Raw genomic sequence first — 26434 nt, 5'->3', positions numbered from 1 at the left:
CCATACTCCCTGTTTAGATATTTCCCCAGTATTGTTGGTTTTAAAATATTCTCTGATTTCTGTTTACAATTCATCCTTAAAGACCTGGTCTCTCCACAGGGCCTCGTTACATCTCCATTCTCCCCCCCCCCCAGTCGGCAAATCCTCCCAGCGAATATCAGTTAAAACCATGTCGTGATCGGACCAGGTTATTGGAGTGATTTCTGAATGCGATGTGGTGGTATACAGGTCTCGTGAGAGATAAATATAATCTATGCGAGTGAAGGTGTTGTGGGGGGCCGAATAGAAGGTGTATCCCCTTTCCTCAGGGTGCAATTCTCTCCACACATCAGTCAGCGCATATACTTGCATCATACTAGCATAATCATTGCAATCCCCTCTTGTTTCATCATCTGCGATTGGGTTGCCCGCCTTTCGGTCTAAGTCCCGATTCGCCCAGAGGTTAAAGTCTCCACCCAGTATAATGTGACCAGTAGCCTCCAGCATTATTTTCGGGATGGTTCTGGAAAGAAACCTGAGCTGTCCCAGATTGGGAGAGTAGATTGTGGCCAGTGTTACTTCAACCCCCCCAATAGTCCCAGTCACCACCAGGGCACGACCTTCTTCATCCGACCAGGTTTTAGTGACTTGAAATTCGATCCCCTTTTTGCTAAGAATCCCCACCCCCCCCCTTGCGCAGTACCCCCGAGCCCCAGAATTCTATTCCACAAGGTCTCTCTTCCCCTCTCATATATTTAGTTTCTTGAAGAAACAGAATGTCAATTTTGGACCTCCGGAATTCCCTGGAAACCAATGATCTCTTAGTTGGGGAATTGAGTCCCTTAACATTAAGTGTCCCCACTCTCAGGGGGCCTCGTGTGTTGCCTTTAGGGTTGGCCATCTATACACAACATGAAGACATTCACATTAGTAAGCCACCCTACCCCGGGCATCGCTTCTTCTTCCTGCACTAGTGTCTTACCCTTCCCAGCGGTGTTTAGGGAATTTGCGTCATATTTTATCTCCCTTACGTCTTGGAATCCCTCCCCTCTCCCTTCCTCCCCCCCCCCCCATACAACGACGTCCGCGCGGGTCCAGTTCCAGTTGATCGCACTGAACCGGCCACGAACCACCAGCAGGAACCGTTACCTCACGGGCCCTTTACTAACAATAACTGGCACATGAGTCTGAGCCCTCATTACGTCCCCCCTCCATTCAAACCTTAACTTACAGCAGTTGAGCATAAGTCTTGCACTGGGTCAAAAGTAGGCCCCTTTTGAAGCATTAGCATCACGTAAGGTCTTTTGGTGCATCTCTGGTATACTTGGTTCATTTGCCCCCCTCCGGGGAAACATTGCCTCTCCGATATTTCCTAGATCTCTTAACTTTCTGTCTCTTGGGGCCTTGGAGCCTCCATTCTCTCCCTTCATTCGTCGGTGCATCTCCATTGTTCCTCTTTTCATTCGCCTCGACTAGTTCAAATATGCATGCCTTTATTTCTCGCTCAGATTGCAGCCTGATCCTCGCACCATTGTGTTCAAAGGTGAGGGAGAAGGCGTAGCCCCATCTGTACCGGGTGTCTCGTTCCTTTAGCCATTTCGTCAGGGCGAGTGTCATAGCAGACAGGTCCTGATATATCGTTATTTGTGCTCCATTAAGAGTGATGACACCTCTGCGCCTCGCTTTCTCGAGGATCTTGGCCTTGTCCTGGTATCTGTGGAAGTGGGCGAGGACCAACCTCGGTCCTCCCGCCGGGCCGCTGGCCCTGTGGATCCGTTCTGTCCTTGGTTCCTCGATCTCGTCGTCGGCAACCAAGATCTTAATAATATGGAGTGTTGATCTTAGGCCTTCCTCTCTCTCCCCGTCTTGTTCTGGGATTCCAAAGTAGCGAAGGTTGTTTGGTCGCTCCCGGTTTTCCAAGTCGTCCATCTTCAACCTGTAGTCCTCCTCCCTCCGCTCGAGTTCCGTTATCCTATGTTCCAGTTGTGTGTCCATGGTGTCTATCGAGGTTTTGGTTGTTTTGCACTCCATCCAGTCTATCCTCGATCTTGTCCATGCGTTGAGTGATCCTATCGATTTTGCCGCCTATGTTGGCCCCCATATTCTTTAGCTCTGCCAATAATGCCGCAACATCATCTTTCGTAGTGGCTGTGTCCCCCTGTGTTGCTGCTTAGTTGCCATTTCGGGAGTAGTAAGTTTGCCGGAGGGGGGTGCGTAGGCGTACGTAGCTAATTTTTCTCTTGCTTGCATATATTCCGATGTCCCAGCCCTGCGTGTAATGGGAGTGGGGTTTGGACTCACTGGTGGCGCAGTGTGTGCACTGGTAGCTTGTTCGTGGTGCTCCCACACAGTGATTCCCGGCCTTAGGGAGCTGGCTGGATGCCCTAGTTCGGTCGCGAAAAGTTTGCCACCTGAGGTGGCACACGCCCCTGGTACGGGGGCCCAACCCTCAGTCCTGGTAGCTTTCCCGTGAATTGAGAAGTTTGGTGCGAGATCTCTCGATCTGGCTGAGTAGAGGGACCCTCTGGTCGGAGTTTTTCGGCGGGGGCAGGAGGGCCTCAATAGTCAGTACCTGCGGCCCCGATGTGACTATGATCGTAGAGCGCAGGAACTGTGTATGAAGTATCTACCCTACGCCATAAGATGTGCCCCTATTCCACTCAGTTGTCATGTGTAGGTTCCTCGAGGGCTCTCCTGGGGGGAGGGCAGTCGCACCTTCGGACGCGTGACCACTTCACTTTGTTCACTGTAGCGAGTGCTAGGCCCTGTTACCTTGCCGGGGAGTGTCGCCCGTAGGCCTTCGGCAGTAGTATGGGGTTATGCTGGCTGCTCAAAAGGAGGCCCCGCTCCGCGTGGTGTGTCCTGATTCCGTCCGGTTATCATGCACAGGTTCTTCAGGGGCCCTCCTGGGTGCGTGGGTACTCCACTTAACTCGCCGGGGTGAGCGCTGGGCCTTGTCTCCCTGCCGGAGAGTGTTTGAGGGCCTCGTGCGCTACGCGGCCCTCAGCAGGAGTAGGGGGAGGGGGAGGAGTAGGCCTTGTTGCACCAGGGATGTGCTGGAGGCTTGAAATAATGCCGTCGCGGTTCGCGCGGTAGCGCGGAGCAGTTTTGCAGGCTCCCGTGGACAGAAGGAGAGGGACGGTCGCCTACCTTGTCCAGTTGAAGGGGGCCCGTCCAGGTCCAGCCCACACGGCCGTCAGCACCGAGGCAATTCTCAGCTCGCGGAGCCCGGCCGGTCAGACTGGTTGGGGCGAACACAAGTTCTGGAAGGGTTCTCCTGGGAGCGCAGAGCAGAGGCCCAGGGCAGTCTCTCTCGCCAGGGTCGGTGTTCGCTTCGTCCGAGGAGGCTGTGCGGGTCAGCTTTCCCCTCGAGCGTAGGCCAGCAGGGCTTCACTTCAACCACGTAGCTGCGCAGGTCGCGGCCAGGGGCTCCTGACGTCTTCGCCTTTTTCTAAGCGAGGGCACCTCCGATTTTAGTCGGGTTTTTTCCTGGGTGGGGGGGGGTCACCTTCCCACGCCTTATGCTCTGTCGTCAGCTCCGGGGGGGGCCGCAAAGAGGGGTCTGAGGACCACTATCAGGACTTCGGGTGTGGAGCTCACACGGAGAGCGGGCTCATCCGTGCGCCCCCTGTTGGCCGATCGGAATACATCTTTTAATAAAGTCCCAGGTCTGGATGGCATTCCTGCTGATTTATTTCAGATCCTTGAAGATTTCTAGGCCTCTTTGTTAACTATTGGTTTTAATTCTATGTTGAGCTCAACTCTTTACTCTGACTCATGGAAACAGGCAATCGTATTCCTATTACTATTTAAAATAAATGCCCTAGAAATTCACCGGTTTCCTGTGAGCCATTTTCACTTCTAGACTCTTCCCTTAAAATGTTTGCCCAAGCTGTTTTGGAAAGATTACAATCTTGGGTAGATGAGAATAACATTTTGACAGTAACTGAATTGGGCTTTCGGGAGTGTTTGAGCACTATTGACCAAGCTCTTAATGTATATCTGATTATTGCTAATGCTACCTTCCTCAAAAGGGAGATCATTTGTGGCCTATATGGATGTCCGTTCAGCCTTTGACAAGGTCAGTAGGGCAGAGTTGTGAAATGCACTAAGGTCTATTGGATGCCCTGAGGACCTTGTCACTGTGTTGTCAACAATTTATGCTAATAATGTGGCCTGTATACCGACAGGGTGTAATGGCTAGTGTACCCCTTACTTCCCGCTTAGCTCGGAGGTTCTTGCGCCCTTGCTTTTCTCATATATTAATAACTTGTATAACCATTTAGTGGAATGTAAGGCTGATGCCCCAATTTTAGGCAGAATGACACTCCCAATGTTGCTGTACGCGGACGACAGTCGCTATGGCCAGAACTTCATATTCACTCCAGAAACTAGTAACGGCTTACTTGCGGTTCATGGGCAACCTGGACGTTTTGATCAATGCTTCATTCTGATGTGCCCGTCGGTCCCTGAGACCCCAAAACTACTGTCATTTAGCGCAGGAGTGGAAATAATCCAAGTTGGCACCAATTATGATTCATTAGGCCTCACATTTACGTCAAAGCTGAGTGATACAAAACATATAAAATATCCGAAAATTAAGATGTTCCAGGCCCTGGAGGGTGTATACGCCCAAGGCAAAAACAATTGAAAACCAGTTATGTCCACTATTGCACATAGACTGTTGCCATATTTTACAAACAGAAGAGAACTGCTTTTTTAAACTACTACTTTGTGTACCTAATTTGAGCCCAACATTTGCTGTTCATAGAGTGCTTGGTATGAAATTCTTAGCTGACAAGATAAGGCAGAAGCCAGTGAAGCTCTGGTTCAGGACTTGGACAAACAACAAGGCGACCCATACAGGGTTGGTTTTGCCCCAAAATTCTTGCTTCAGAGACTAACTCCTTATCTATTCATTAGATCTTCTATGTTCATCAAGCTCTTTTTAATGCAATTAAATGTTTTAATGAACAGTTAGCTATCTCAGTGGCCCATGACAAGATAGACGCCCAGAATATATACTTATTGTTGGACATGGAACGTGAACACAAGAAAGTGGCTAAACGTTCAAATCATGCACATATTATTTTGACAACTGACAGAATTTCAAAATATTTACTTTGGTCTAATTTTAAACATGAATATGGCAACAAGGGCAAGTCTCAATTTGCTACCTCTTAGGGCGGATATTGGAAAATGGCATCCGGCTGCTTGTGGTACAATGAGTGTCTGGGCCTTGTCTCCCTGCCGGAGAGTGTTGTTTGAGGGCCTGGTGCGCTACGCGGCCCTCAGCAGGAGTAGGGGGAGGGGGAGGAGTAGGCCTCGTTGCGCCAGGGATGTGCTGGAGGCTTGAAATAATGCTGTCGCGGTTCGCGCGGTTCGCGCGGTTCGCGGAGCAGTTTTGCAGGCTCCCGTGGACAGAAGGAGAGGGACGGTCGCCTACCTTGTCCAGTTGAAGGGGGCCCGTCCGGGTCCAGCCCACGCGGCCGTCAGCACCGAGGCAATTCTCAGCTCGCAGACCCGGCCGGTCAGACTGGTTGGGGCGAACACAGGTTCTGGAAGGGTTCTCCTGGGAGCGCAGAGCAGAGGCCCAGGGCAGTCTCTCTCGCCAGGGTCGGTGTTCGCTTCGTCCGAGGAGGCTGTGCGGGTCAGCTTTCCCCTCGAGCGTAGGCCAGCAGGGCTTCACTTCAACCACGTAGCTGCGCAGGTCGCGGCCAGGGGCTCCTTACGTCTTCGCCTTTTTCTAAGCGAGGGCACCTCCGATTTTAGTCGGGTTTTTTCCTGGGTGGGGGGGGTCACCTTCCCACGCCTTATGCTCTGTCGTCAGCTCTGGGGGGGCCGCAAAGTGGGGGCTGAGAACCACTATCAGGACTTCGGGTGTGGAGCTCACACGGAGAGCGGGCTCATCCGTGCGCCCCCTGGTGGCCGATCGGAATACATCTTTTAATAAAGCCCCAGGTCTGGATGGCATTCCTGCTGATTTATTTCAGATCCTTGAAGATTTCTAGGCCTCTTTGTTAACTATTGGTTTTAATTCTATGTTGAGCTCAACTCTTTACTCTCCCTCATGGAAACAGGCAATCGTATTCCTATTACTATTTAAAATAAATGCCCTAGAAATTCACCGGTTTCCTGTGAGCCATTTTCACTTCTAGACTCTTCCCTTAAAATGTTTGCCCAAGCTGTTTTGGAAAGATTACAATCTTGGGTAGATGAGAATAACATTTTGACAGTTACTGAATTGGGCTTTCGGGAGTGTTTGAGCACTATTGACCAAGCTCTTAATGTATATCTGATTATTGCTAATGCTACCTTCCTCAAAAGGGAGATCATTTGTGGCCTATATGGATGTCCATTCAGCCTTTGACAAGGTCAGTAGGGCAGAGTTGTGAAATGCACTAAGGTCTATTGGATGCCCTGAGGACCTTGTCACTGTGTTGTCAACAATTTATGCTAATAATGTGGCCTGTATATCGACAGGGTGTAATGGCTAGTGTACCCCTTACTTCCCGCTTAGCTTGGAGGTTCTTGCACCCTTGCTTTTCTCATATATTAATAACTTGTATAACCATTTAGTGGAATGTAAGGCTGATGCCCCAATTTTAGGCAGAATGACACTCCCAATGTTGCTGTACGCGGACGACAGTCGCTATGGCCAGAACTTCATATTCACTCCAGAAACTAGTAACGGCCTACATGCGGTTCATGGGCAACCTGGACGTTTTGATCAATGCTTCATTCTGATGTGCCCGTCGGTCCCTGAGACCCCAAAACTACTGTCATTTAGCGCAGGAGTGGAAATAATCCAAGTTGGCACCAATTATGATTCATTAGGCCTCACATTTACGTCAAAGCTGAGTGATATAAAACATATAAAATATCCGAAAATTAAGATGTTCCAGGCCCTGGGGGGTGTATACGCCCAAGGCAAAAACAATTGAAAACCAGTTATGTCCACTATTGCACATAGACTGTTGCCATATTTTACAAACAGAAGAGAACTGCTTTTTTAAACTACTACTTTGTGTACCTAATTTGGGCCCAACATTTGCTGTTCATAGAGAGCTTGGTATGAAATGCTTAGCTGACAAGATAAGGCAGAAGCCAGTGAAGCTCTGGTTCAGGACTTGGACAAACAACAAGGCGACCCTTACAAGGTTGGTTTTGCCCCAAAATTCTTGCTTCAGAGGCTCACTCCTTATCTATTCATTAGATCTTCTATGTTCATCAAGCTCTTTTTAATGCAATTAAATGTTTTAATGAACAGTTAGCTATCTCAGTGGCCCATGACAAGATAAGACTCCCAGAATATATACTTATTGTTGGACATGGAACGTGAACACAAGAAAGTGGCTAAACGTTCAAATCATGCACATATTATTTTGACCACTGACAGAATTTCAAAATATTTACTTTGGTCTAATTTTAAACATGAATATGGCAACAAGGGCAAGTCTCAATTTGCTACCTCTTAGGGCGGATATTGGAAAATGGCATCCGGCTGCTTGGGGTTCAATGAGTGTCTGGAGCAGCGCCCTCTGAAGATATGATTAACTTTTTATTCTTCTGCCTGCTTATACTTATTAGTCATTTCACACTCCGCTGCCTGAGCAAAAAGGGAACAAATGGAAGTGCTAGTGGTTCAGCACATGGGACAGACCGAGGATGTGGGGTGAGTGATGGAGATGGGAATCGGAGTTTCTTGATTAGAAAATAAATCACTGTTAAGTGTACATAATATGTACAGTGCTTATTCCATGGTGGTGATACATGTACATGCGGTTAATTATCAGTGACTTCAGAGGTGCATATGTGCTAAGTCAGAAAATGTTCTCTATGAGTTCCTGACGGACCATTTGTCCTTCCCTCACCTCCTACATATCTCCTGAGGTGCGCTGTATTCACCTGCAACGTCTTCCTCATCAGAGCCCGGGGGTGGGGGGTGGTCTTCATCTGAGGGCATTTGTATGCTCCTTCGTATGCACATGTTGTGCAGCATTGCACATAGGGATACGATTTTGCACACTTTCTCAGGGATGTACATGAGTGCACAACTTGTGTGGTGGATGCACCTGAATGTAGCCTTCAGTCCAAAAGTGTGCCCAATGCATGTCCTGCTCCTCCTGTGTGCTGCATTATAGGCAGCCCCTGTAGTGTACCCTGGTTCCTCACAGGTGTCATCAGCCAGGGTAACTGTGGATAGCCTGAGTCACCTACAAGGAATTGAATGTACAGTGTTGGACATGGACGTTTGCCGAGGTACATGCATATGGTCCTATTGTGCCGTTGGCCTATGTGCGCTCATCTGTGCATGTGATTGACACACCTTGCATCAATAGTGGTGGAGGGGGATTTGCCTACAGAGTGCACTTTCAGTCATTCACAGTGTATGCACCATCATTCATCATGTGTTTGGTTATGTGCTGACGTCACCCATGCAGTTGAAACTATGTAGATAGTGGTAGGCCATGTACCACCCTAGGTCCATGCATAGGCAGGGAATGGCTTTGACAGGTGCCTTGCTTGGTGTGCTGATTGTGCTCTGCTACCTTGCATGCCAGGATGTCCCGTGGAGTTGCCTGAGGTCGGTATGTGTACTGGGGGAAGTCAGTCATGGCTCATCGCATATTCATTGTTTTATTGCTGATGCATTATGGAGCTTGTAGTTTGCTCACATGACTTCTCATTCCGTTCTCCATGTGTCTCACTGTGCGATATATTTGTCAGATTGACTACTACAACTTGTCCACAAGCGAGGTACGCTGTCCTCTGTGTGTCCATGTATGCTGATAGGGTGCTGTTCCTCAGTATCATGGCATCCTGTGTGGCACCAGGGTATTGGGCGCAGCAGTGGCTGATTGTGAGGTCGGTGTTGCATGTCACTTGGGCATTCATGGAATGGAACTATTTCCTGTTCCGGTATGCCTGCTCCATTCCCTGGAGGGGCACTAATACCACATGTGTGCAATCCACTGCTGCTGTGGTGTTGGGGAACTGGGCAATGAAAAACATGCCTTCGCTGCGTGCGCCTGGGTGGTGGGCATGGAGATGTGCTGATGGCATGCCTCGAGCGCATCCAAGACTTGCTCCAGCACCTTTGGGAAAGTTGGCTGGGACATCCCATGCATCATCCCCACAGTGTGTTGGAAAGCGCCCGTGGCACAGAACTGTAGGATGGACACAAGCTTTACCAATGGGGTGGGGTGGGCAGTTCTGATTGCTCTGGGGCTCTGGAGATCAGCTTCGATCAGGGTGAGCAGGTCTGTGCTGCTGGGATGGTCCAAGTGATAGAGGGTCACTAATTGGGTTTCCATCAGTGTCCAAGGAGATGGGCGGACACGTGGTGTGGTTGCCCTCCGCATTACACGTCTCATGTGCCTTTCTGGTGCCGGTCTCCTTCCCTGCTGGGATCTTTCATGCTCCTATAGCTGCATGAATAGTAGCAGGTTGTGGATTTTATTTATTTTTTTATTTTTATATGTTTGTTACACGCCCAGACCCTCGGGTGTCACGGCGTGGTTATAAGACGGCTTAGAAAAATTCAAAACATTACATTACATGATATTAATTACAGCGTATTCACAATTACAGAGTATTCACAGCAATATACAATGGACTAAATATTCACAACCGTATACGATGGATGGGGTCCTATCTTTGGATGCTAATATTGGTTGAATAACCATGTTTTTAACTGTTTCTTGAAGACCGTGAATGAGGGTGCTTTTTTGATGTTAATGGGTAGGGAGTTCCAGTGTTTGGGGGCTAAAATGGTGAAGCTGCTGCCCCCTGCTCTAGTGGTTTTGAATCGGGGGGGGGGGGGGTCCAGGAGGAATTTGTCATTGGATCTAAGTAATCTCATGTCGGTTTTGGGATGCAGAGTATTATTGAGGTAGATAGGTCCTTTTTTAGTGAGGCATTTGTGGGTGATGCATAATGTTTTAAAGATAATTCGGGCTTTGATAGGGAGCCAGTGGGCATCTTTCCTGGACTTGGATATATGGTCTGATTTTTTTAAGCCTATGGCTGCCCTCAGGACTTTATTTTCAAAAGTTGCATTTTGGCTAGGTTGGTGTTGGAGGTACCCAGTAGTAATACATTACAGTAGTCCAATTTCGATAGGACCAGAGCTCTGGCTAGGGTGAGGCAATTTGCTGGGGTCAGAAATTGTCGGCTGAGCGCAATTAATTTGGAGGTGTAGGCCGTTGAGGATGAAAGTACATTGATCTGTTTAGTCATAGTCAGGCTAGCATCGATGTACACGCCCAGTGTTTTTACTTGCTTCGATACTGGGATATTGGTACCGTCGATATTGATGGTTGAATATTCTGGCTGAAGGGTTGCTATTTTGGCTGGAGATCCTACGATGAGGATTTCTGTCTTCTCATCGTTAAGACATAGACTGTTTAATGCCATCCAATTTTGTATGATGACGTAGATTTTATTGATTGTTAATGTATCCTGGTCATAGTTGCCTGTAAGGGGTATGAGGATCTGGGTGTCATCTGCAAAATTTGTGTATATGACACCCATATCGTCAAGTGCTGAGAACAGGAGCTTGGTATATGCGTTGTACAGCGTGGGAGAAAGGCAGGAGCCTTGAGGTACTCCTATGGGGACTGGGATGGGGTTGGCTGCTTCTTTGCCTATGGACACTCTGGAGGTGCGGTCGGTTAAGAAGGATTTCACCCAGGCAGTGGCTGCCCTGGAGAAATTGAACTTCCGGGCAAGTGAGTTACAGAGTTTGTCATGGTCCACCAGGTCGAACGCGGCTGAAAGGTCCAACAGCAGGAGAATACAGAGTTTCCCTGAATCTCTGATGGCATCCATCTGGATTTTGAGGTCCAAGAGAGCTGTTTCAGTGCTGTGGTTGGGCCTGAATCCTGATTGTCTGGTACCGAGGAGCTGGTTAGATTCTAAGTGGGTTTGAATTTGGTTGTAGGCTAGTTTGTCGATGATTTTGAGTAAAAATGGGACAGTGGTTATGGGGCGATAATTGGTTGGAATGGTGGGGTCTAGATTTGTTTTTTTTAGAAGCGGGGTAACCCAGGCTTCTTTAATGCAGGTCGGGACTGTGTTGGAGTTGAAAGAGGCATTGACAAATTTAGTGATGAGGGGGGTCAGGGTGGGTGCACAGGCTTTGACTAGTTTGGCTGGGACAGTGTCTCCTTTGCAGTTGGATGCTTTTAGTTTGGAGATAGTGTCCAATACTAGATCGTGGATGACTGGTATGAACTGAAAGGGGGGTTTGGAGTTGTCATCGGATGGGGTACACGGAGTAGGGGTGGGGGAATACTTGGTTGCTAGGAGTAGTTTTTTGGAATTGATTTTATTTTGCAACATGGTGATTTTGGAGGCAAGAGCATCTTGTATGGTGGTACACCATTCTTTGCTTGTGTTAGTGGGTGTGTCGGTCGGAAGTGGATTTTCAAGTTCTCTAAGGATAGAGAAGAGCTCTTTGGATTCTGATGCTGCATTGCTAATGCGAACATTGTAAGCGTTAGCTTTATGGGTGATGATAGCTGATTTATAGAGGGTGTTGGCGTCTTTGAATGCTTTGGCTGAGTCTGGGGAGGGATGTTTGTTGTGGGCATGCTCAAGGGAGCGTTTTTTCCTTCTAAGGGCAATTAGTTCCTCGTTGAACCAGAAGTTGGATTTTTTATTGATGCGTTTTAGTTTGGATGTGATCGGAGCTATGGTGTCAATCGCTGTGGAGAGGCATTTGTGGTAGTACTCAGCGATAGTGGTTGGGTCATTGCTGTGGATTGAGTGGGTACCTAACAATTTGTTCAGGGTGGGGTCAAAGTTTTCAGCTGTAAGCTTTTTAGAGTTTCTACTTTTGATGGTATCCATGATTATATTCTTGGGTATGCAAGAGTCGTCACTTGTGATAGTGAATTCTATGCAGTGGTGGTCTGTCCAGCTGAGTGGGGTAATCGGGCCTACAGTGATGTTGGTGTTGAGGGTGAGGATCCAATCAAGGGTTCTGCCCTTGGTATGGGTGGGGACATTGACGTGTTGGCAGGAATTCATGTCATTTAGTGCCAGGAGAAGGGCGGTTGCTTTGGTATCTTGGTTATCATTAAAACTGAGATTCAAATCGCCAATGATGATACATTTCGTTTTGGGTTTAAGGAAGGGCGCCAGTATTAGTGGGATGTCTGTTTCTGGGTGGCTGTTTGTGCTAGGAGATCTATATATGACCACTATATTAATTGTAGTTTTTTCATTCAACGTGAGTTTGGCGAGCAATAGTTCGTACCCTGCGATAATTTCAATGGAGCTTGATCTTAGTTTGATGGTATTTTTTGCAATGATGGCAACACCGCCTCCTGGAGTGGTGGTTCTATCAGATCTGAGAATGGTGTAGTCTGGTGGGATGGCCAATGCTAGCAGAGGACCTGAGGCTTGGTGTAGCCAGGTTTCTGTGATAACTAACAGATCTAGGTCAAGTTCGGTGATGAGGTCATGAATTTCAATGGCGTGGGCTCCAAGAGAGCGGGCGTTGATGAGTGCATTTTTGAGACTAATGGGAGGGTTGGGCTCCTTAGTGGGAGTATTATTAGTTGGTGGGCAACTTAGTGGAGTCGTTTTGGTTACTGAAGGCTGGGTGTGTTTATTATTAGTTGTATGGGCCGTGGGTTTGGGTGAACTGGGTGGCTGAGTCCTGGTAGTGGGGTTGTGGTGTGGAAACCTTGTGCGTACTCTTAGTCGGGATGTTCTCTCATATCCTAGGATCGGGTGTGTTTTACCATTACTTGATGGATTGGGGGGTACATGTGGATCGTTAGTGATGGCCGGGGTGGGATAGTGTTCCTTACTGGTTGTGTGGGGGACCTTGGGGCTAGGAGTGAGAATGGAGGAGGATGGGAAGGGAGGTGTGGTGGGGAGGAAGGGGGTAGGACAGGGGATGGGATGGTGTCTTGGGCAGGCTAGTTTGGTGAGCCCATTACTAAGGGCGATGAAGTGGTTGCCAGTGCATGGGGTGTCCGCTTGGACAAGGCAGAAGGGGAACATGATGCACAAAATCCAACTTATCATAGCTAGGGATGTGGGGATAGGGTGTACTGAGGCTAGGCTCACTTTGTTTACACCAATAAGGCTGGATACAGTAGTCAAAAGTAAGGGAATAGTAGGCTAACAGTAATCCTAAGAGGGACACATGCTAGGCTAAATATCGTTAAAGCACATGGGACAACATTAGACTAGAAACTGTAATCCTAGATAGGGCACAGATTAGGCTAGATATCATTGATGCACATGGGACAACAATAGGCTAGGAGTTTGGCTATGAGCTTCAGTATTAAAAAATAGTATAAACTAAGATCAAAGTGGCAATTGTGCAAGCGTGGCACATGAGAGCACTGGCTGTAAATACAAATGCTGCAGTGATATGAACATGGTAATCAGCGATATAGTCTCTGATAGTACACGGGCAGTGCAGTGGGGCACAATAAGGGATTAGCTCTAGTAGGGCGTACGGATCCCATAATCAACGCCTGCGTGTGGCTACATGTTGCTTGGGTGTGTGTTTGGGGATGATGTGGGCCTTATGTACGCCTCCTGAGTGGATTGGGTGCTTTGATTTCCATCACCTGCGTGCATTTACCTCCACTTATTTGGTGGAGGTAACTGCACTGTTTTTTTGGCTGAATTACCACCGATTTTCAGCTGTAATTCGGCTGATTTTCAACTTGTGATATGGTGGAAACACCATTTGTGGTTCTGGCCGTAATTCCACCGGCAGAATTAGCCCTGGCGCTAATTCTGCCAGATCTCTGCGGTGATTCCGCCAGAGGTGATTCCGCCAGTGGAATTAAGGACACATCCATAATTCGGCATTGTGGTAAAAGGTGCAGTAATTCCGTTACTGCCACTTTTACCACTTACTGCCAAACTTGCAATGAGTCCCCAAATATTTTTGGGTCAAACAGATTACTATATGATCTAGTTAATCTAAATTTCTTATATTTGGGCATTAGGGTGATGCTGCATCTTGATTCTGATGACAACCTGTGGCATGTGAGATTTCAACTGGCCTATGATGTCATGATTTGAGCATTTGAGGCTGCACTTAGCACTTGATGTCAGTACCTTTGTCTGTTCCACTGTACCTTGCATACAGTAATTGCACATGGCTTATAAGGCTATGCCTGGCATAAGCCGGCAGTACTTCGGTATTTGATGATTGATGCATGTGACATGTGATGGCAGCAACATAGACTGAACCATCAGTGAGGCTGTATGAATGGCTGCAGTGAGTGTACATAGCAAATGAGGCTTGCTCTGGTATAGAATAGCAGCAACTGCCCATTTCGGCCTTAACTGGCATAAGACGACGGTGCCCCTTGCAAATAATTGCTGCATCTCTAGCACCACAAGGCATCAACCATATATTAACAACTGAACTGGTCAACATAACCTTTTGTCTGCCCTAGAAACCTTTTTATTGTATTCATTTTACAAAAACTCAGTTTGTTTACATCTGGGATGTCCCTTCCACTGGTATCAAAATTCATGTTACATAATTCTCTGTGAAGCTGGGGGGTCAAATGGGCATGTGATGTCACTTCCTGTGATCAAATTCATGATGTCACTTCTACTACCCCTGGCATATTGGTGAAATGAAGTCCCCGGGCAGCAGTATGCCAAACATTGAGTCGGCTCATGATGACCTGCACGATTTTATAGAAAGGGCTGGTAACCCTTTTGTCCACCGTCGCCATGGGTCAAGTGCATTTCTCTTAGGTCGAGCAATTAGACTTAGTTACTCAACCTTCATGTTTAGTAGGATTCCAAAGAATTTGGGAGGCCTGCAGCTAACCAGCCTCTTCAGGGCTATATTCGGGTGCTAATTGGCTCTCAGCAACTTCAGATGCTACTGTTAATGCCTTTGATTGACAGCCTCCCATCATTCAGAGGGTATCCAGAATTGTCTAACAAGTGGGGCCTGAAGCTAATGTAGTTGGGCCCACTGCAATGACATTAACATCTCTAAAGCCGCCATGGGGACGAGAGAAGTTCTCTCACTGCCAGTTAAGCCTGAATAACGCGGCACCACAGCATAACCACATTGTGACATCTCGCACTGCCAACAGTGTCTTGGTATTTTGGAAAACGTAACAGAAAACCATGACTAGGCGTCGTCAAACTTTCATTTATTCTGGTCCCTAGGCATCAAAGTAAGGAACCCTGGAAAGCATGCATACTTGACACAGCCATATACAGACTTGTTAGGCGTCATGTGGCATAGAAATGGCAAGTCTTCGAACTATATGTTCCAAATACACTGCGTCATGTGGTGGTAGGTATATCAAGTGCATGGTTGCAGAAGGGCATCTTTGTGCTGAAAAGGTTCATTCATTATTCAAACGTACATTTTGAAATGTGCTAACTGAAGCATCAGACTCTGCAAACATAGCGTGTGTATAATGGGAGTAAAGGGAAAATGCAGTGTGCGCTGTTGGACGATTTTCGCAAAGTGTGTCGTTAATAGGGTACTAGTTATGGGAAATTGTTGCATGCCCAGTCTTTAGTCCTCGAGTTTAGAACCCTTCAACTGGAGCTCCGACTCCCATTCTGAACCTCAATGTTTTATTAAAACAATATCTTTTTTTCTGCTTTGACTCTCCAAAATCTTTATCTAGAGTGTTGAGCATTTTTGTTTTACAGTCCCACCGTATCCACTTTGGCATGCTGAGGGTTATAGGAAGGCTAACTGGAGCATAATGGGATTTCCCAAATATGTGTGCACCCCAGTTTGAAATTGGAAACTTGCAGTCTGTCATAGTAAGTGCAAGCCATGCTGATGGAAGCGTTGAGGAACGTGGGTGCCATTTAAACCTGTGCATTCCCGCAGCACATGGAAATTGTAATGTGTAAGGTCATCAAGAAGATGTGCAAGGTGTGTTGCAAGTACATTATACATTATGGGAAAATGCATGCATTGCAGCAGTGCATCCTTTGGAAGCCAAATCAGTCCTATTTGAATGATGCCAGTCTGAATTTGTATAAGATATTTCCTGCTAGGGCCCTTTGGGGTGTTGCTAGGTCTGGAAAAGATCCTGGGCTACGCTAAGGTTGGGACTCGGGTCTAGCTAGCTATTTAGTTGTATTTGTGTTTTGTTTATTTATATTGCGCACCTTGCCCGGAGGCAGCTGGGCGCATAGTTACAAAGGTTACACGTTAACACAGAATAGCTTTCCACAGGAAAGGGGACATTATAGGCAAACTGTGTGCATGAGAAAAAAGGATACAAGAAGATAATAAACACACAGGCTGCTTCCTGATGTAGTCCCACTAAGATTAGGCGATAGCTGACACAGCATCAAGTTCGAGGAGCCAGAGTTTGATTTTGTTTTTGAAGGACTGGACGGAAGGTTCTGTTCTGAGGGAGTTGGGGAGAGTGTTCCACAGTTTAGCTGCGAGGACTGGGAAACTCGAACCCCCGGCTGTCTGTAGCTTAAAGCTGGATATATTCAGTGTGTGTACTTGGGCAGAACTCAGGGGTCTGGATGCAGTGTGAAGCATGAAACGATTTGATAGGTAGGCAGGAGCCAGGTTATTCTGGGCCTTGTGAGTTAGGGAGAGGGCTTTCAGCGATATCCGATGTGAGACAGGGAGCCAGTGTAAATTGCGTCTCGTGTCCGAGATGTGTGATCTCTTTGGGACGTTAAGGGCAGCCCTGATGGCATTGTTCTGAGTGATCTGTAACTTATCCAGATTTCTTTGGCTCCTCCCTAGGTAGAGGGCATTACAGTAGTCGATTTTGGACATGATGAGAGTTCTGGCGAGGATGATACCATTGTCGGTTGTCAGGAAAGGTCTACAAGCTGTGATAAGTTTGCAGGTGTAGGCTGATGCCGATACAACTGCATTAGTTTGTCTGTTAAGGGACAGTGTTGAGTCTAAGTAGATGCCAAGTGTTTTTGTGACGTTAGACACGTTAATAATGTTACCATCAATCATAAAGGATTTGTATTCCTGGTCAGGTTTGGTGAGTTTGGAAGGGGAGCCTAGGATGAGTACCTCAAGCTTTTATCCGGGGCTACAGCCAAAAGACCCAGGGCTATAGTCCCCTCAGCCACCCCCCCCCTACCCAACAAACGTACCTAAACCTCCTCACCCTAGCTGAAGAGACAAGAACTTGGCACCATGATCAGAGCACATCTATTGCGTTCACACATGGCACCCAAAATTATCCACATAAGACGGAGTGCAACCATACACATGAGCTCCCACCTACAAAACTCCAGATAGGCCACAATTGCCATGGGCCCACACTAGTGAAAGAAGAGTGTTGCACTCCTTCATCCATTCCAGTGTGGACAAGAAGCTCTTTCCTAACCAAGTTCCCACCAAATAGTTCTGTATAAGGCTTTTTGATAGTATACTATGTTTTAAGGACAGGGATTTTCTAAGTCGGAGCCGCCAGAAATAGTATCGCTCTGGATCAGATTAACCTAGTGTGCCAGATAGTTCTATTGTATTAAGAAATGTAACAATGTCTACTTCCCTTATTAGGATCTTCTCGGAAAGGACATCATTGAATTTTGCCATCCTGAGGACCAAAACCATCTCAGAGAAAGTTTCCAGCAGGTAAGTCATCAAAATGTAAGAAATGCATGCACGCATGTATGAATAAATCGCAAAGCACATCGACAGAATACTCATCCTGACAGAAACATTTCCAGACTTTAAGCACTTGGGAAAGCTGAATAAGAATGGGCATTGCTCACTTGGATCTGCAATCACTTTCTTAGCTAATGTAACACAATGTACCATTAGTTAACAAATATTAATAGCCAATGTGGCATTTTGTACATACTTTCCAAAACCATTACTGTATAGACACTCAAACAAGGGTTAATCACAATTGGAGCAAAGAACCCTATTAAATACTGTCCCAATCATACAACCTCTTTCGGGGAGAAACACGGCTTGCTAATCAATGCTTAGCAGGTGATTCTAAAATAGATTGGCACATTCCAAAAGGAAAAAGTAACAGTATTTTTACGATTTGAATCTGTTTAGGATTCACAAATGCACCACAGCCAAACTCCCTGCAGGTTGGTGCAAAAAAAAAAAAAAAAGGGGGAGGAGCACTGAAAAATGCTTTACTCAGATGTGTGTTTAAATGAGTGTTTTGAATGTTACATACAAGATTGGTTTTATATAGATGTGATTTTAAGCATTACAGTGTTCTAGGCATGATATATTCTACGACACAATTTCTACTATCAGACTTCGGATGAAGCATTGTAACAATTTGATTGTGGTGTCGACTTTCGGGAGCATTATAGGAAGTGCATATAGGGGTTACAAGACTACTACTACTACTTATCTTCCCATGCTGACACCTAGTACAAATCTTCAAATAACCAAGTGAAAAGTAATCCAGACCTTCCACTAGATGACGACCCATGCAAAGCATCAACATCTAAACAGATACGAGACGTAAAAATACTGTTAAAATAAGTCACATTTTCCTTTAGTCGCTTTCTCTCCGCTCATCTTAAGCTAGATCTGCTGTGAAACCATTATATACTTTAGATCCTACGAGGACTTTACATTATTGCATTGATTGCGCGTGTTTTTTTTTTGTTCAAGCAGTACCTTATTCATGCTCTTCAGTAATTTCCATAAAGGGGAATTTCTTTCTTAGGTAAACAGGTTGATTATTACACCCAATAAATAATAAGAGTTTGGCAGGTTCCCATTCAGGGATCACCTGTGGACTCGCTCCCCCGGGCAAATTGGTGCTTGTACTCCAGCAGTCTTGCATAATGTTTCCCCGTCTGACACGTAAGGATTAAACTTGGATGTATGTGTAATAGTTCCCTGTTTAAAATGTGGAGGCCATTTTATATCTTTGGAACAGTTCTCTTCTTGAATGTGATACTAGTTTAGAGTGCAGTGTGTATTGGGTAGCTTAAGGAGTCCCTTTTAGTAGGCCCTATCTATTCCCGCCTACGCTTGATACATTTTATGGGGCTGTGTTGTTGAACAAGGCCCCATAATGGAGATGGAAATATTACTCACCTGTAACAGTTGTAGCTTGTATGCATCTTCTCCAGATTCACATGGCTACCACCCATTCTTGGTCAGAAAGAATAGTTGTTCTGCATTTTTCTGCTGGTCACCAAGTGGATATTTGATGCCGGTAGAGGGCTGCGCGCTGTAAGGGAAGCCTTGCAACTTCAGTTGATTCATAAAGGGTTTTATTGTGTTCATGAAGTTGAAAAGCTAATAAAGTTACTGTAAAATTTTATAAATGTGATCTGCACGGGAGCCTCCTTTCTCATATCGGAAGGTATGCGAGTGTGCGATGTGAACAACCACTCAAAGAGGATAATGCCATACCAAATGTTCCCATGTTTGCAGCCCAGGAAGTCCTGCTTTTGTTGCTTAATGGTTCTTGTAGTTTTCATTTACCCGCTTTAACTGCAGAACATTATTGTACTAGAGTGACATTTAAGCATATTGCTCTTTTTTCTTACCCGTTTCATTGAGAGCTATCACTGCTAGTTTGGCTACATAATGTCTGACATACGGCCGAGAGAGCTGTATGGGGCGCCTGCTACCGTTTTAAGCCTAAGTGCCTAGTTGGCCATAGAACAGAGGATATCATGCCTGCACATAAATGCCCTTTTCAAACACCCTATTGGCACACCTTTCTCATGGACATAACTGCTCAATTGCATGTCAGAGCCACAGCATTGGTGAGCTGGAGGTTGGAACACTCGCCTACGGGATTCAATCGCAGTTAGTGTCGAGTGTGAGTCTCATCACAGATGCTCTCCTTTTAACTTTTTAAAACATTTTTTGGTCAAGTTCATCCACCTGAGATATAAAAAGGGGGATGGGCCACTACAGAGAAGCTCTATGCTTAGAATGCACTAGTTGAAGCCAGAAAATGCCAGTTCGATCACTTGAACTTGTACTTTCAACTTGTATGGCTACTCGGCAATGCTTTTTGTTAGATTTATTTTATTTTTTGCTCTCGTTATCTTGTTTGTCAGCTGTTAAAGGCTCTCTGATCATTTTGCATATTATGTTGTACAACTCTGCTTTATAAAACCGTGTCACGTATGTTAACCAATCTTCAGTGTTTGGCAAATGAATAGCCAATTTTTGGAAGGGGTGGGCTGCCAGTGTTCAACCGGATGAGTGCTTACTGTAGATATTTGTTCATTTTGGATGTTGTTTTGGGGTGTGGTTTGTAATTTGTTGTTGTGGCAGAAGTACCACCCCCTGTCCAGATGCTTTTCTATGTCTTTTCATAGTAACCTCTCATCAAGTTAGGCAAGATGTTTGAACAGGCATATGGGGTGCATTGTAAGAGATGTCTACCTTTGCTTGGGTATTGAGTATATTTACATTTCAAGTGTGCAGGGTGGGGGTCGAACAAAAGTTAAAGGAGGTTGTGATGAAGTCAATGTGGCCACACCAGCAAAGGGAAAGTGGGGAACTCTAGGGACCAAGGGCAGCCACCTACTCTGTAGTGCAAAACCTAAAGGTGGTAAATAGGGTATCCCCTAAAGCAAAAGAGATCCAGGCCCTATGTATTTCCTACTGATAGCTGGAAGGGCATCATTAGCCAGACTAGACGATAGACCAATACACATACATACCCACACACACACACTCACCACCCCTTCAGCCCCCCAGGGGTGACCGAAACATATGCTGCTTAGTATGCCGATGCCCACAAGTCCATGCACCTATAGCAGGAGTCCCAATGCAAGGCTGCCAGAGGAACAAAACCTGACATGAATTGTGGATCATAATCTAAAGCGAGCTGTGACGAATTGAGTAACATCATCACTGATTCCTTAGAAAGAAGCTGCTCTTACGTGGCCAGGGAAAAGCAGAAGCTTCCTGACTCTGACCTTGAGGGCAGCTATCTGCGGGAGGACCACGTAGGGAGGGACAATCTCCAAGGAGAGGGAAAAATACTGGATCAGAATAATCCTTCAGCTGTATTTCTTAGTGACCGCCAAATGCCTTTTCAACATTCCTGTATGGCTTATTGTAATGTAGATGGAGAATTCCCAGCTTTTCCTAGCCAACCACCTCATGTACCTGCCAGCCCTTTTATAGTACTGAGACAAAAGGGATGGATTAATGATGGCCAGAAGCAGTAAACCAGCGACGCGTTATAGTCGTTGGAAAATGCTACCTAAGACTCCGACATTTAAATTTGACACAGCTGACCAGAACAAGCCACCCTGAAATTGTGGACAATTGATCACCAATACAAAAAGGGAAGACTCATACACCTTTTGAAAGATAAGTAACTCCATTGCAATACCCTAGCAGGAGAGTACACCAGGGATGTTAGACGGGTTAAGAAAACTCAGGGGTAAAAACCCCTTTGAAATTGTGAAGCAGTAACAATCGATGCAGAAAGGGAAGAACCATACACCTTTGAAGGATAAAGGAAACCCAGAGAACGAAAGAAAAGCCAAAACTGCGAAACCCTGGCAGGAGAGTAAACCAGGGGCAAGGAAAGGATTGAAAACGATCGGGGATAAAAAAAAAAGGTCCTTGGAGTTGTGAAACAGTGACAATCGATGGCAAAGGGAAGAACCATACCCCTTTAAGGATAACTGAGATCCAGAGATTAAATGACTGAATATTCAAAAGAACTATGTGCGTAAAGAGACTCCAGGGAAGAGTCTTCCCCCTTGAACAAACAATAACAAAGAGACATCCGAACCACAGAAGAAATCTGTGGGAAGGGAAGAACTCCTTTCCTAGTGGAACTTTATTCCTTTTCTTTTCTGCACCTTATAACTTTGTTTGGAACTTGAAAAGAAAGCTACAAGTATATAGCTTACAGATATCCCCATTTAGACATTTTATATATAGTTTAGAATGTAAGGGTCACTTTAAGGTTTTGGACACAGGACGGAGGATGCTTTTTGATTTAACATCCTGACAGATGTTCCTTAGTTTTATTGAGGCAGGGAAATCCCTCTTAGGGTTAGGGAAAGATGGGATTCCTCCAAATCCTGTTTTCTTTTGTTTAAAAAAAGTCTGTAACCAACACTTAACATGTCACTGTGTCTGTGTCTTACTTTTGATCCCTTACAAAGCCTCTGGCAGAGAGTGGAATCTTGCATTTATGCTGGACGAGTAATGGCAAAATCCAGCATTCAGTTAAAGGTGCATGACCAGAGAGGTGACAGCAAGTTGCCTGCATAGTGCCGGCTCAGGGGCACCAGGTACCCATGAACTTGGCAGGCAGAGCACTGGGTCGGAAAATAGTCCTGATTCTCCTGTTTGACCCTAACCTATTGGGCCTGGCCAGGACACAAATTAGATCATTAGAAAACTTCCCCCACCTTGGGTTGAAGAGAGATGGGGATGTGGACACAAAGGTCCAGACCCAATCTGGGCCGGAAAGGGAATGAGCCAGCCAATGAGAAAATATATTGCCTTAATCGCATTATTATCCACCATATAAAAGTGGTCAGAACTCCAATAGCTTTGTGGGAAAGAAAGCAGAATTCCATAGCTTTTTTTAGAGGGAGGAAAGAGCTGGAGAGAGATCGGAGGAGGAGAGAGTGGAAGAACGCAGGGAGTCAAGAGAGACAGAGGTTGTAGGAAAAGAATGGAGAACAAGAGCAGCAAGCATGGGAACAGGATGTGGAGGAGGGGGGAGAGAGCTGGAATGTGTAGACCCATGGTGTCCACTAAGAGCAGACCTAGGGACCAATATGGGGTAAGCTTAAGGGGACCTAATAGACCTGGTGGGCAGGGGATCAAGGGCAATGTAGGCAGTGTGGAGGTCAGAATCGGGACTCCTACACTAAGACTTTGTTTTGAGATTTTTATTTGTATGAAGTTCACCCAATCTTTCCTTGAATTTACAAGCTCCAGTCACATTCTATAAAGTCTGCTCGTCAAGGTGTCTGTAAATTAACTAAAGTCCTCTGTCCAGAATCCTACTCTTATCCAAAAGAAAACAACAAAAGAATCAAAGAAAAACCTCTGTATAACTATTTCTCTGGAAGGGGTGGCTGATGGCTTCTAACCCCAACCTGTCCCATTTTAGTAGAGGCCTTTGCCCCCAGTTCACGTTCGACAGTTCTTGATTTGCTGGAATGCTTTCAAGGTGTTCCACCCAAGGCCTCTGTCTCTTGCCACTTTGGAATTCTTTCAGCCTTTCTTCCTCCCCACTCTGGGGTCCTCCCAGTCTTTCCCCATTTTGGGGCTCTTGTTCTTCTCACTCCCCACTCGGGGTGATCTCAGGCTCTCTCCACTCTGGGACTCTTCTTACTCTCATTCCTCACGCTGGGGATGTTCTCATGTTCTGCTCACTCATCAGATCTTCCAGTTTCTCTCCCTTCTGAGGCTTTTTTTCTTCTTCCTCCCCACTGCAGGGCTCTTCTCCCTCTTACTCCCTTCCTCTGGGGTGTTCTTTGTCTTTCCTTAATCTGGGCTGTTTTCTCTCTTCCTCACATGCTTTCTTCTCCATTGGAGACCCCACACACCTGAGTGTTCCAAGTGTTCCTTGGAAGGGCTCGCTAGTCTTGCTGGTTCAGCGGTCGGCAGGGAACCGCTTGCGCATCTCTTCTACAGGGCTCTGTCTCTCGTGGAGTGCTCTATCCTTCTCAGAGTTCAGTAGGGGCGGGGCTAATTATGTGGCTTCTCTACTGGGCGACATGCCATCCTACCGAGACAATCTTTCTCTTGGCCTCCCCTGGCTGCCTCTGTCGGCCATTAGCTGCGTCTTGCTGCACTCTCCTGGTGGGCTTTGCGGTCTTGCCCGCCGACACTTGCGTTCTCTCTCTCTCTCTCTCCCTCTCTCTCTCTCTCTCTCTCTCCGGCTGCACCTCCTTCAGCGTCTTTGGCGCAGTTAAGCTCTGCAGGGCATACTCGGCCTCCTCCCTTATTGGCAGTTCCAGGGACACTCCTCCAATGGGATGGTTCACTCATCTCTCCTTAGTCTTCACAGGAAATTGGGCATACCTAGGGTCAGAAGCCAAGTCATTCATCCATTAGTAAAGGTTGTACATGGTCATTGCAAAAGCAGTCCAACCCCTGCATACTGTGGCGAGCCAGAAAAAGGAGTCGGATGACTGAATGACATAGTCAAAATTGGTTTTATTAAAATAAAAGGAAAACTCCTAACTTGCCCTCTTTCTATGGGGGAACTTCCCTACCTCTCGAAACTAAAAATTAAGGGTGTGAGTCCAAAATAAGTCTTCATCCAGATCCCAACCAACTAACTGGCCCAACCGGTTTAGAAAAAAAAAAGATATTTAGGGAGACCAGGACACAGCCTCTGGGTTAGACGTCTGCCTAGCCGAACACTTGGCTATCGTACATTGTTCAAAAGTTCTTCAATAACTTGCACCAGTTCCCATACTTCTTACAGATATTGTGCAAAAGAATAGACCCTCTGTTCGGTTCCTCTTACCACAAGTCTACAACAGTTCACGTCTTTCTGGCAGATGTTGATATTTGAAAGAAAAAGATCTTCTATATGTTTCTCTTGAAGTCTCTGGATAACAAGTTTGTGGCTCTTGAACTCCCCGAAGTCATGCGACTCTCTGGCAGACATGCCCTATGTAAAAAAAAAACGTGGCATGAAAGTTAGCATTTGCCCACACTAGTTTCTCAGGTTCCCGTAACCTTGCCGGTTTCCCCAGGTTAGATGTCAAGTAGTAATATTTAGCTTGGCTAGACTCTCAGACTTTCTCAGGCTCCCATAACCTTGTAGATTCTCCCAGCCTTGGTAAAAAGCGTTTGTACTTCTTTTGCTCTAATTCACACAGGCCAATTTCTCTCCGGTTTCTCAACTTCCCGTGACTTCGTCCAGCCTTGCTTCAAAGTATCTGTACCTCTCAGCGGTAGTCTCCGTGGGAGTGTTCCCATCCCTGGTACTGTTTCTCTTGGCAGCTAATGCCCTTCTGGCATGTAGCTTGGGGATTTGGGCTCTACCTGGCGATCTGGTCTTGCTGACGGTTGCTAGGCCCTAGGCCTACTATGGCTTTCTCGTGGTCACACCACCAGAGGAAACGGGTGCTTCCCCGTCTCTCCCTCTCCCTCTCCCTTGGCTTCTCGGCCAAATGAGGCACCGGCCTTCCAGCGTTCTGCTAGCGTTAGGCTTGCTCTCTACACCGCCGGCAGCTCTGCGGTTTAGCGTGGCTCCACCACTCCAGGATGTCTTCTCCACAGCGGGTCACCTCTGCATAGGATTCAGTCTCCTCCCAGCATATGTTGTGTTCAAGTGCGTCATCACGATCAACCAAACAGGGTGTGTCCTTCCTTGACTACGCCGCTCAGATGAAACCCAGCATTGCCTGAGGCCAAAGAGTTTGAAGAAACTTCACTATTTGGTATATCCAAAGTGATATAAATAATAAGGTTTTGTTGATGCTCTTTGCCTGTCCAGTCCAGGCATGATCCAGCATTACCTGAAACCAGAGTGATAGAAGAACTGTCACTGTTTGGTGGTTTCAAAACAGAAGTAAGTCTTTCCAGTTCCCATATACGCAGATAATGTACATTGCACCGGGAGTCGCTCCCAGTTAGGTGAGCGGGCTCACCTCCCTAGCCTCAAATGGGGTGGCTCTCTGGGGAGAAAGGATGAATAGTCCAGATTTGTCACAACACCCTACAACAGTGTTAATGCTTGGGGATGGGGGATAACGACATTCCCCTGTTAGAGTTTCTAACCTCTAATGGGAAGTCTCCTCCAGAGGGATCCTGCCTACCCTGTTCCATAAGGGAAGGGTGTGCTAAGTGTAGCAAGCTCACTTCCCTAGTCCGAGAGGGGCTGGCTCCCCGAAGGAGGGAGATGACGATCTCCCTGGAATAGTCACAATGGTTTGTGAAGAACCTGGAGACAGCCACTGGCAGGAAACAGTTGGAGGGTAATGGAACATTTGCTAGAGAGAGCCAGGCATGCTAAATCTCCTATGGTTGCTGATAAAATCAGGATGCTATATCCCCTTTGGTTCCTGAAGCATGTTGGTGCTGCATCCCTCAATTTAGCAGAGCATGCAGGGAACTATATCCCCAAGACCTAAAGGGGTAAACACAGAAAAACCGGGTGGGGTTGAAGCCTAGGGGTCAGGCTAGGCCATTAGCTAGACCCCAAGAAGCCTATAAATAGTGTCCAGGTAGAGGCGAGAAACTCTTATCCAGAATGACCCATGTGAGAATGGGGAGAATACTTACATGTGTTGTCCTGGGTGAGCCAGCCAAGCCTAAGGAGACAGACCCCTGTGCCCTATGGCAGGAGGGAGAACTATGCACCTGCCCACTTCAAAACCAATGAGGGCACTAGGGGTCCAACGACCACTCAACCATCTCGCCGTACCGGGAGTCGATGCACCCAAGGCACAGATGACGATCTACGACTGACTAGCATCTCCGAGGACCTGACCCAGCCAGATGAAACACATGCACAGTGACACTTTAACTCCCCAAGAT

The 26434-nt window shown here is 46.6% G+C and overlaps 1 protein-coding gene across 5 annotated transcripts in view; it reads left to right on the top strand.

Moving 5' to 3' along the window:
- Nucleotides 1-26434, top strand: part of ARNT2 (aryl hydrocarbon receptor nuclear translocator 2) — an 861066-nt gene that overhangs the window by 536043 nt on the left and 298589 nt on the right. For all 5 annotated transcript variants that reach the window (XM_069624174.1, XM_069624173.1, XM_069624172.1 and 2 more), the window contains one exon: nucleotides 17507-17581. In XM_069624174.1, coding sequence (XP_069480275.1) covers nucleotides 17507-17581 — 75 coding nt within the window. The remainder of the gene's footprint in view (nucleotides 1-17506; nucleotides 17582-26434) is intronic.

The sequence above is a fragment of the Ambystoma mexicanum genome, chromosome 11 (assembly GCF_040938575.1).
Source record: "Ambystoma mexicanum isolate Mex_15411 chromosome 11, UKY_AmexF1_1, whole genome shotgun sequence".
Classification (NCBI taxonomy): Eukaryota; Metazoa; Chordata; class Amphibia; order Caudata; family Ambystomatidae; genus Ambystoma; species Ambystoma mexicanum.
Note: the sequence above shows the minus strand (reverse complement) of the source record. Positions and strands in the feature narration are given on the sequence as shown.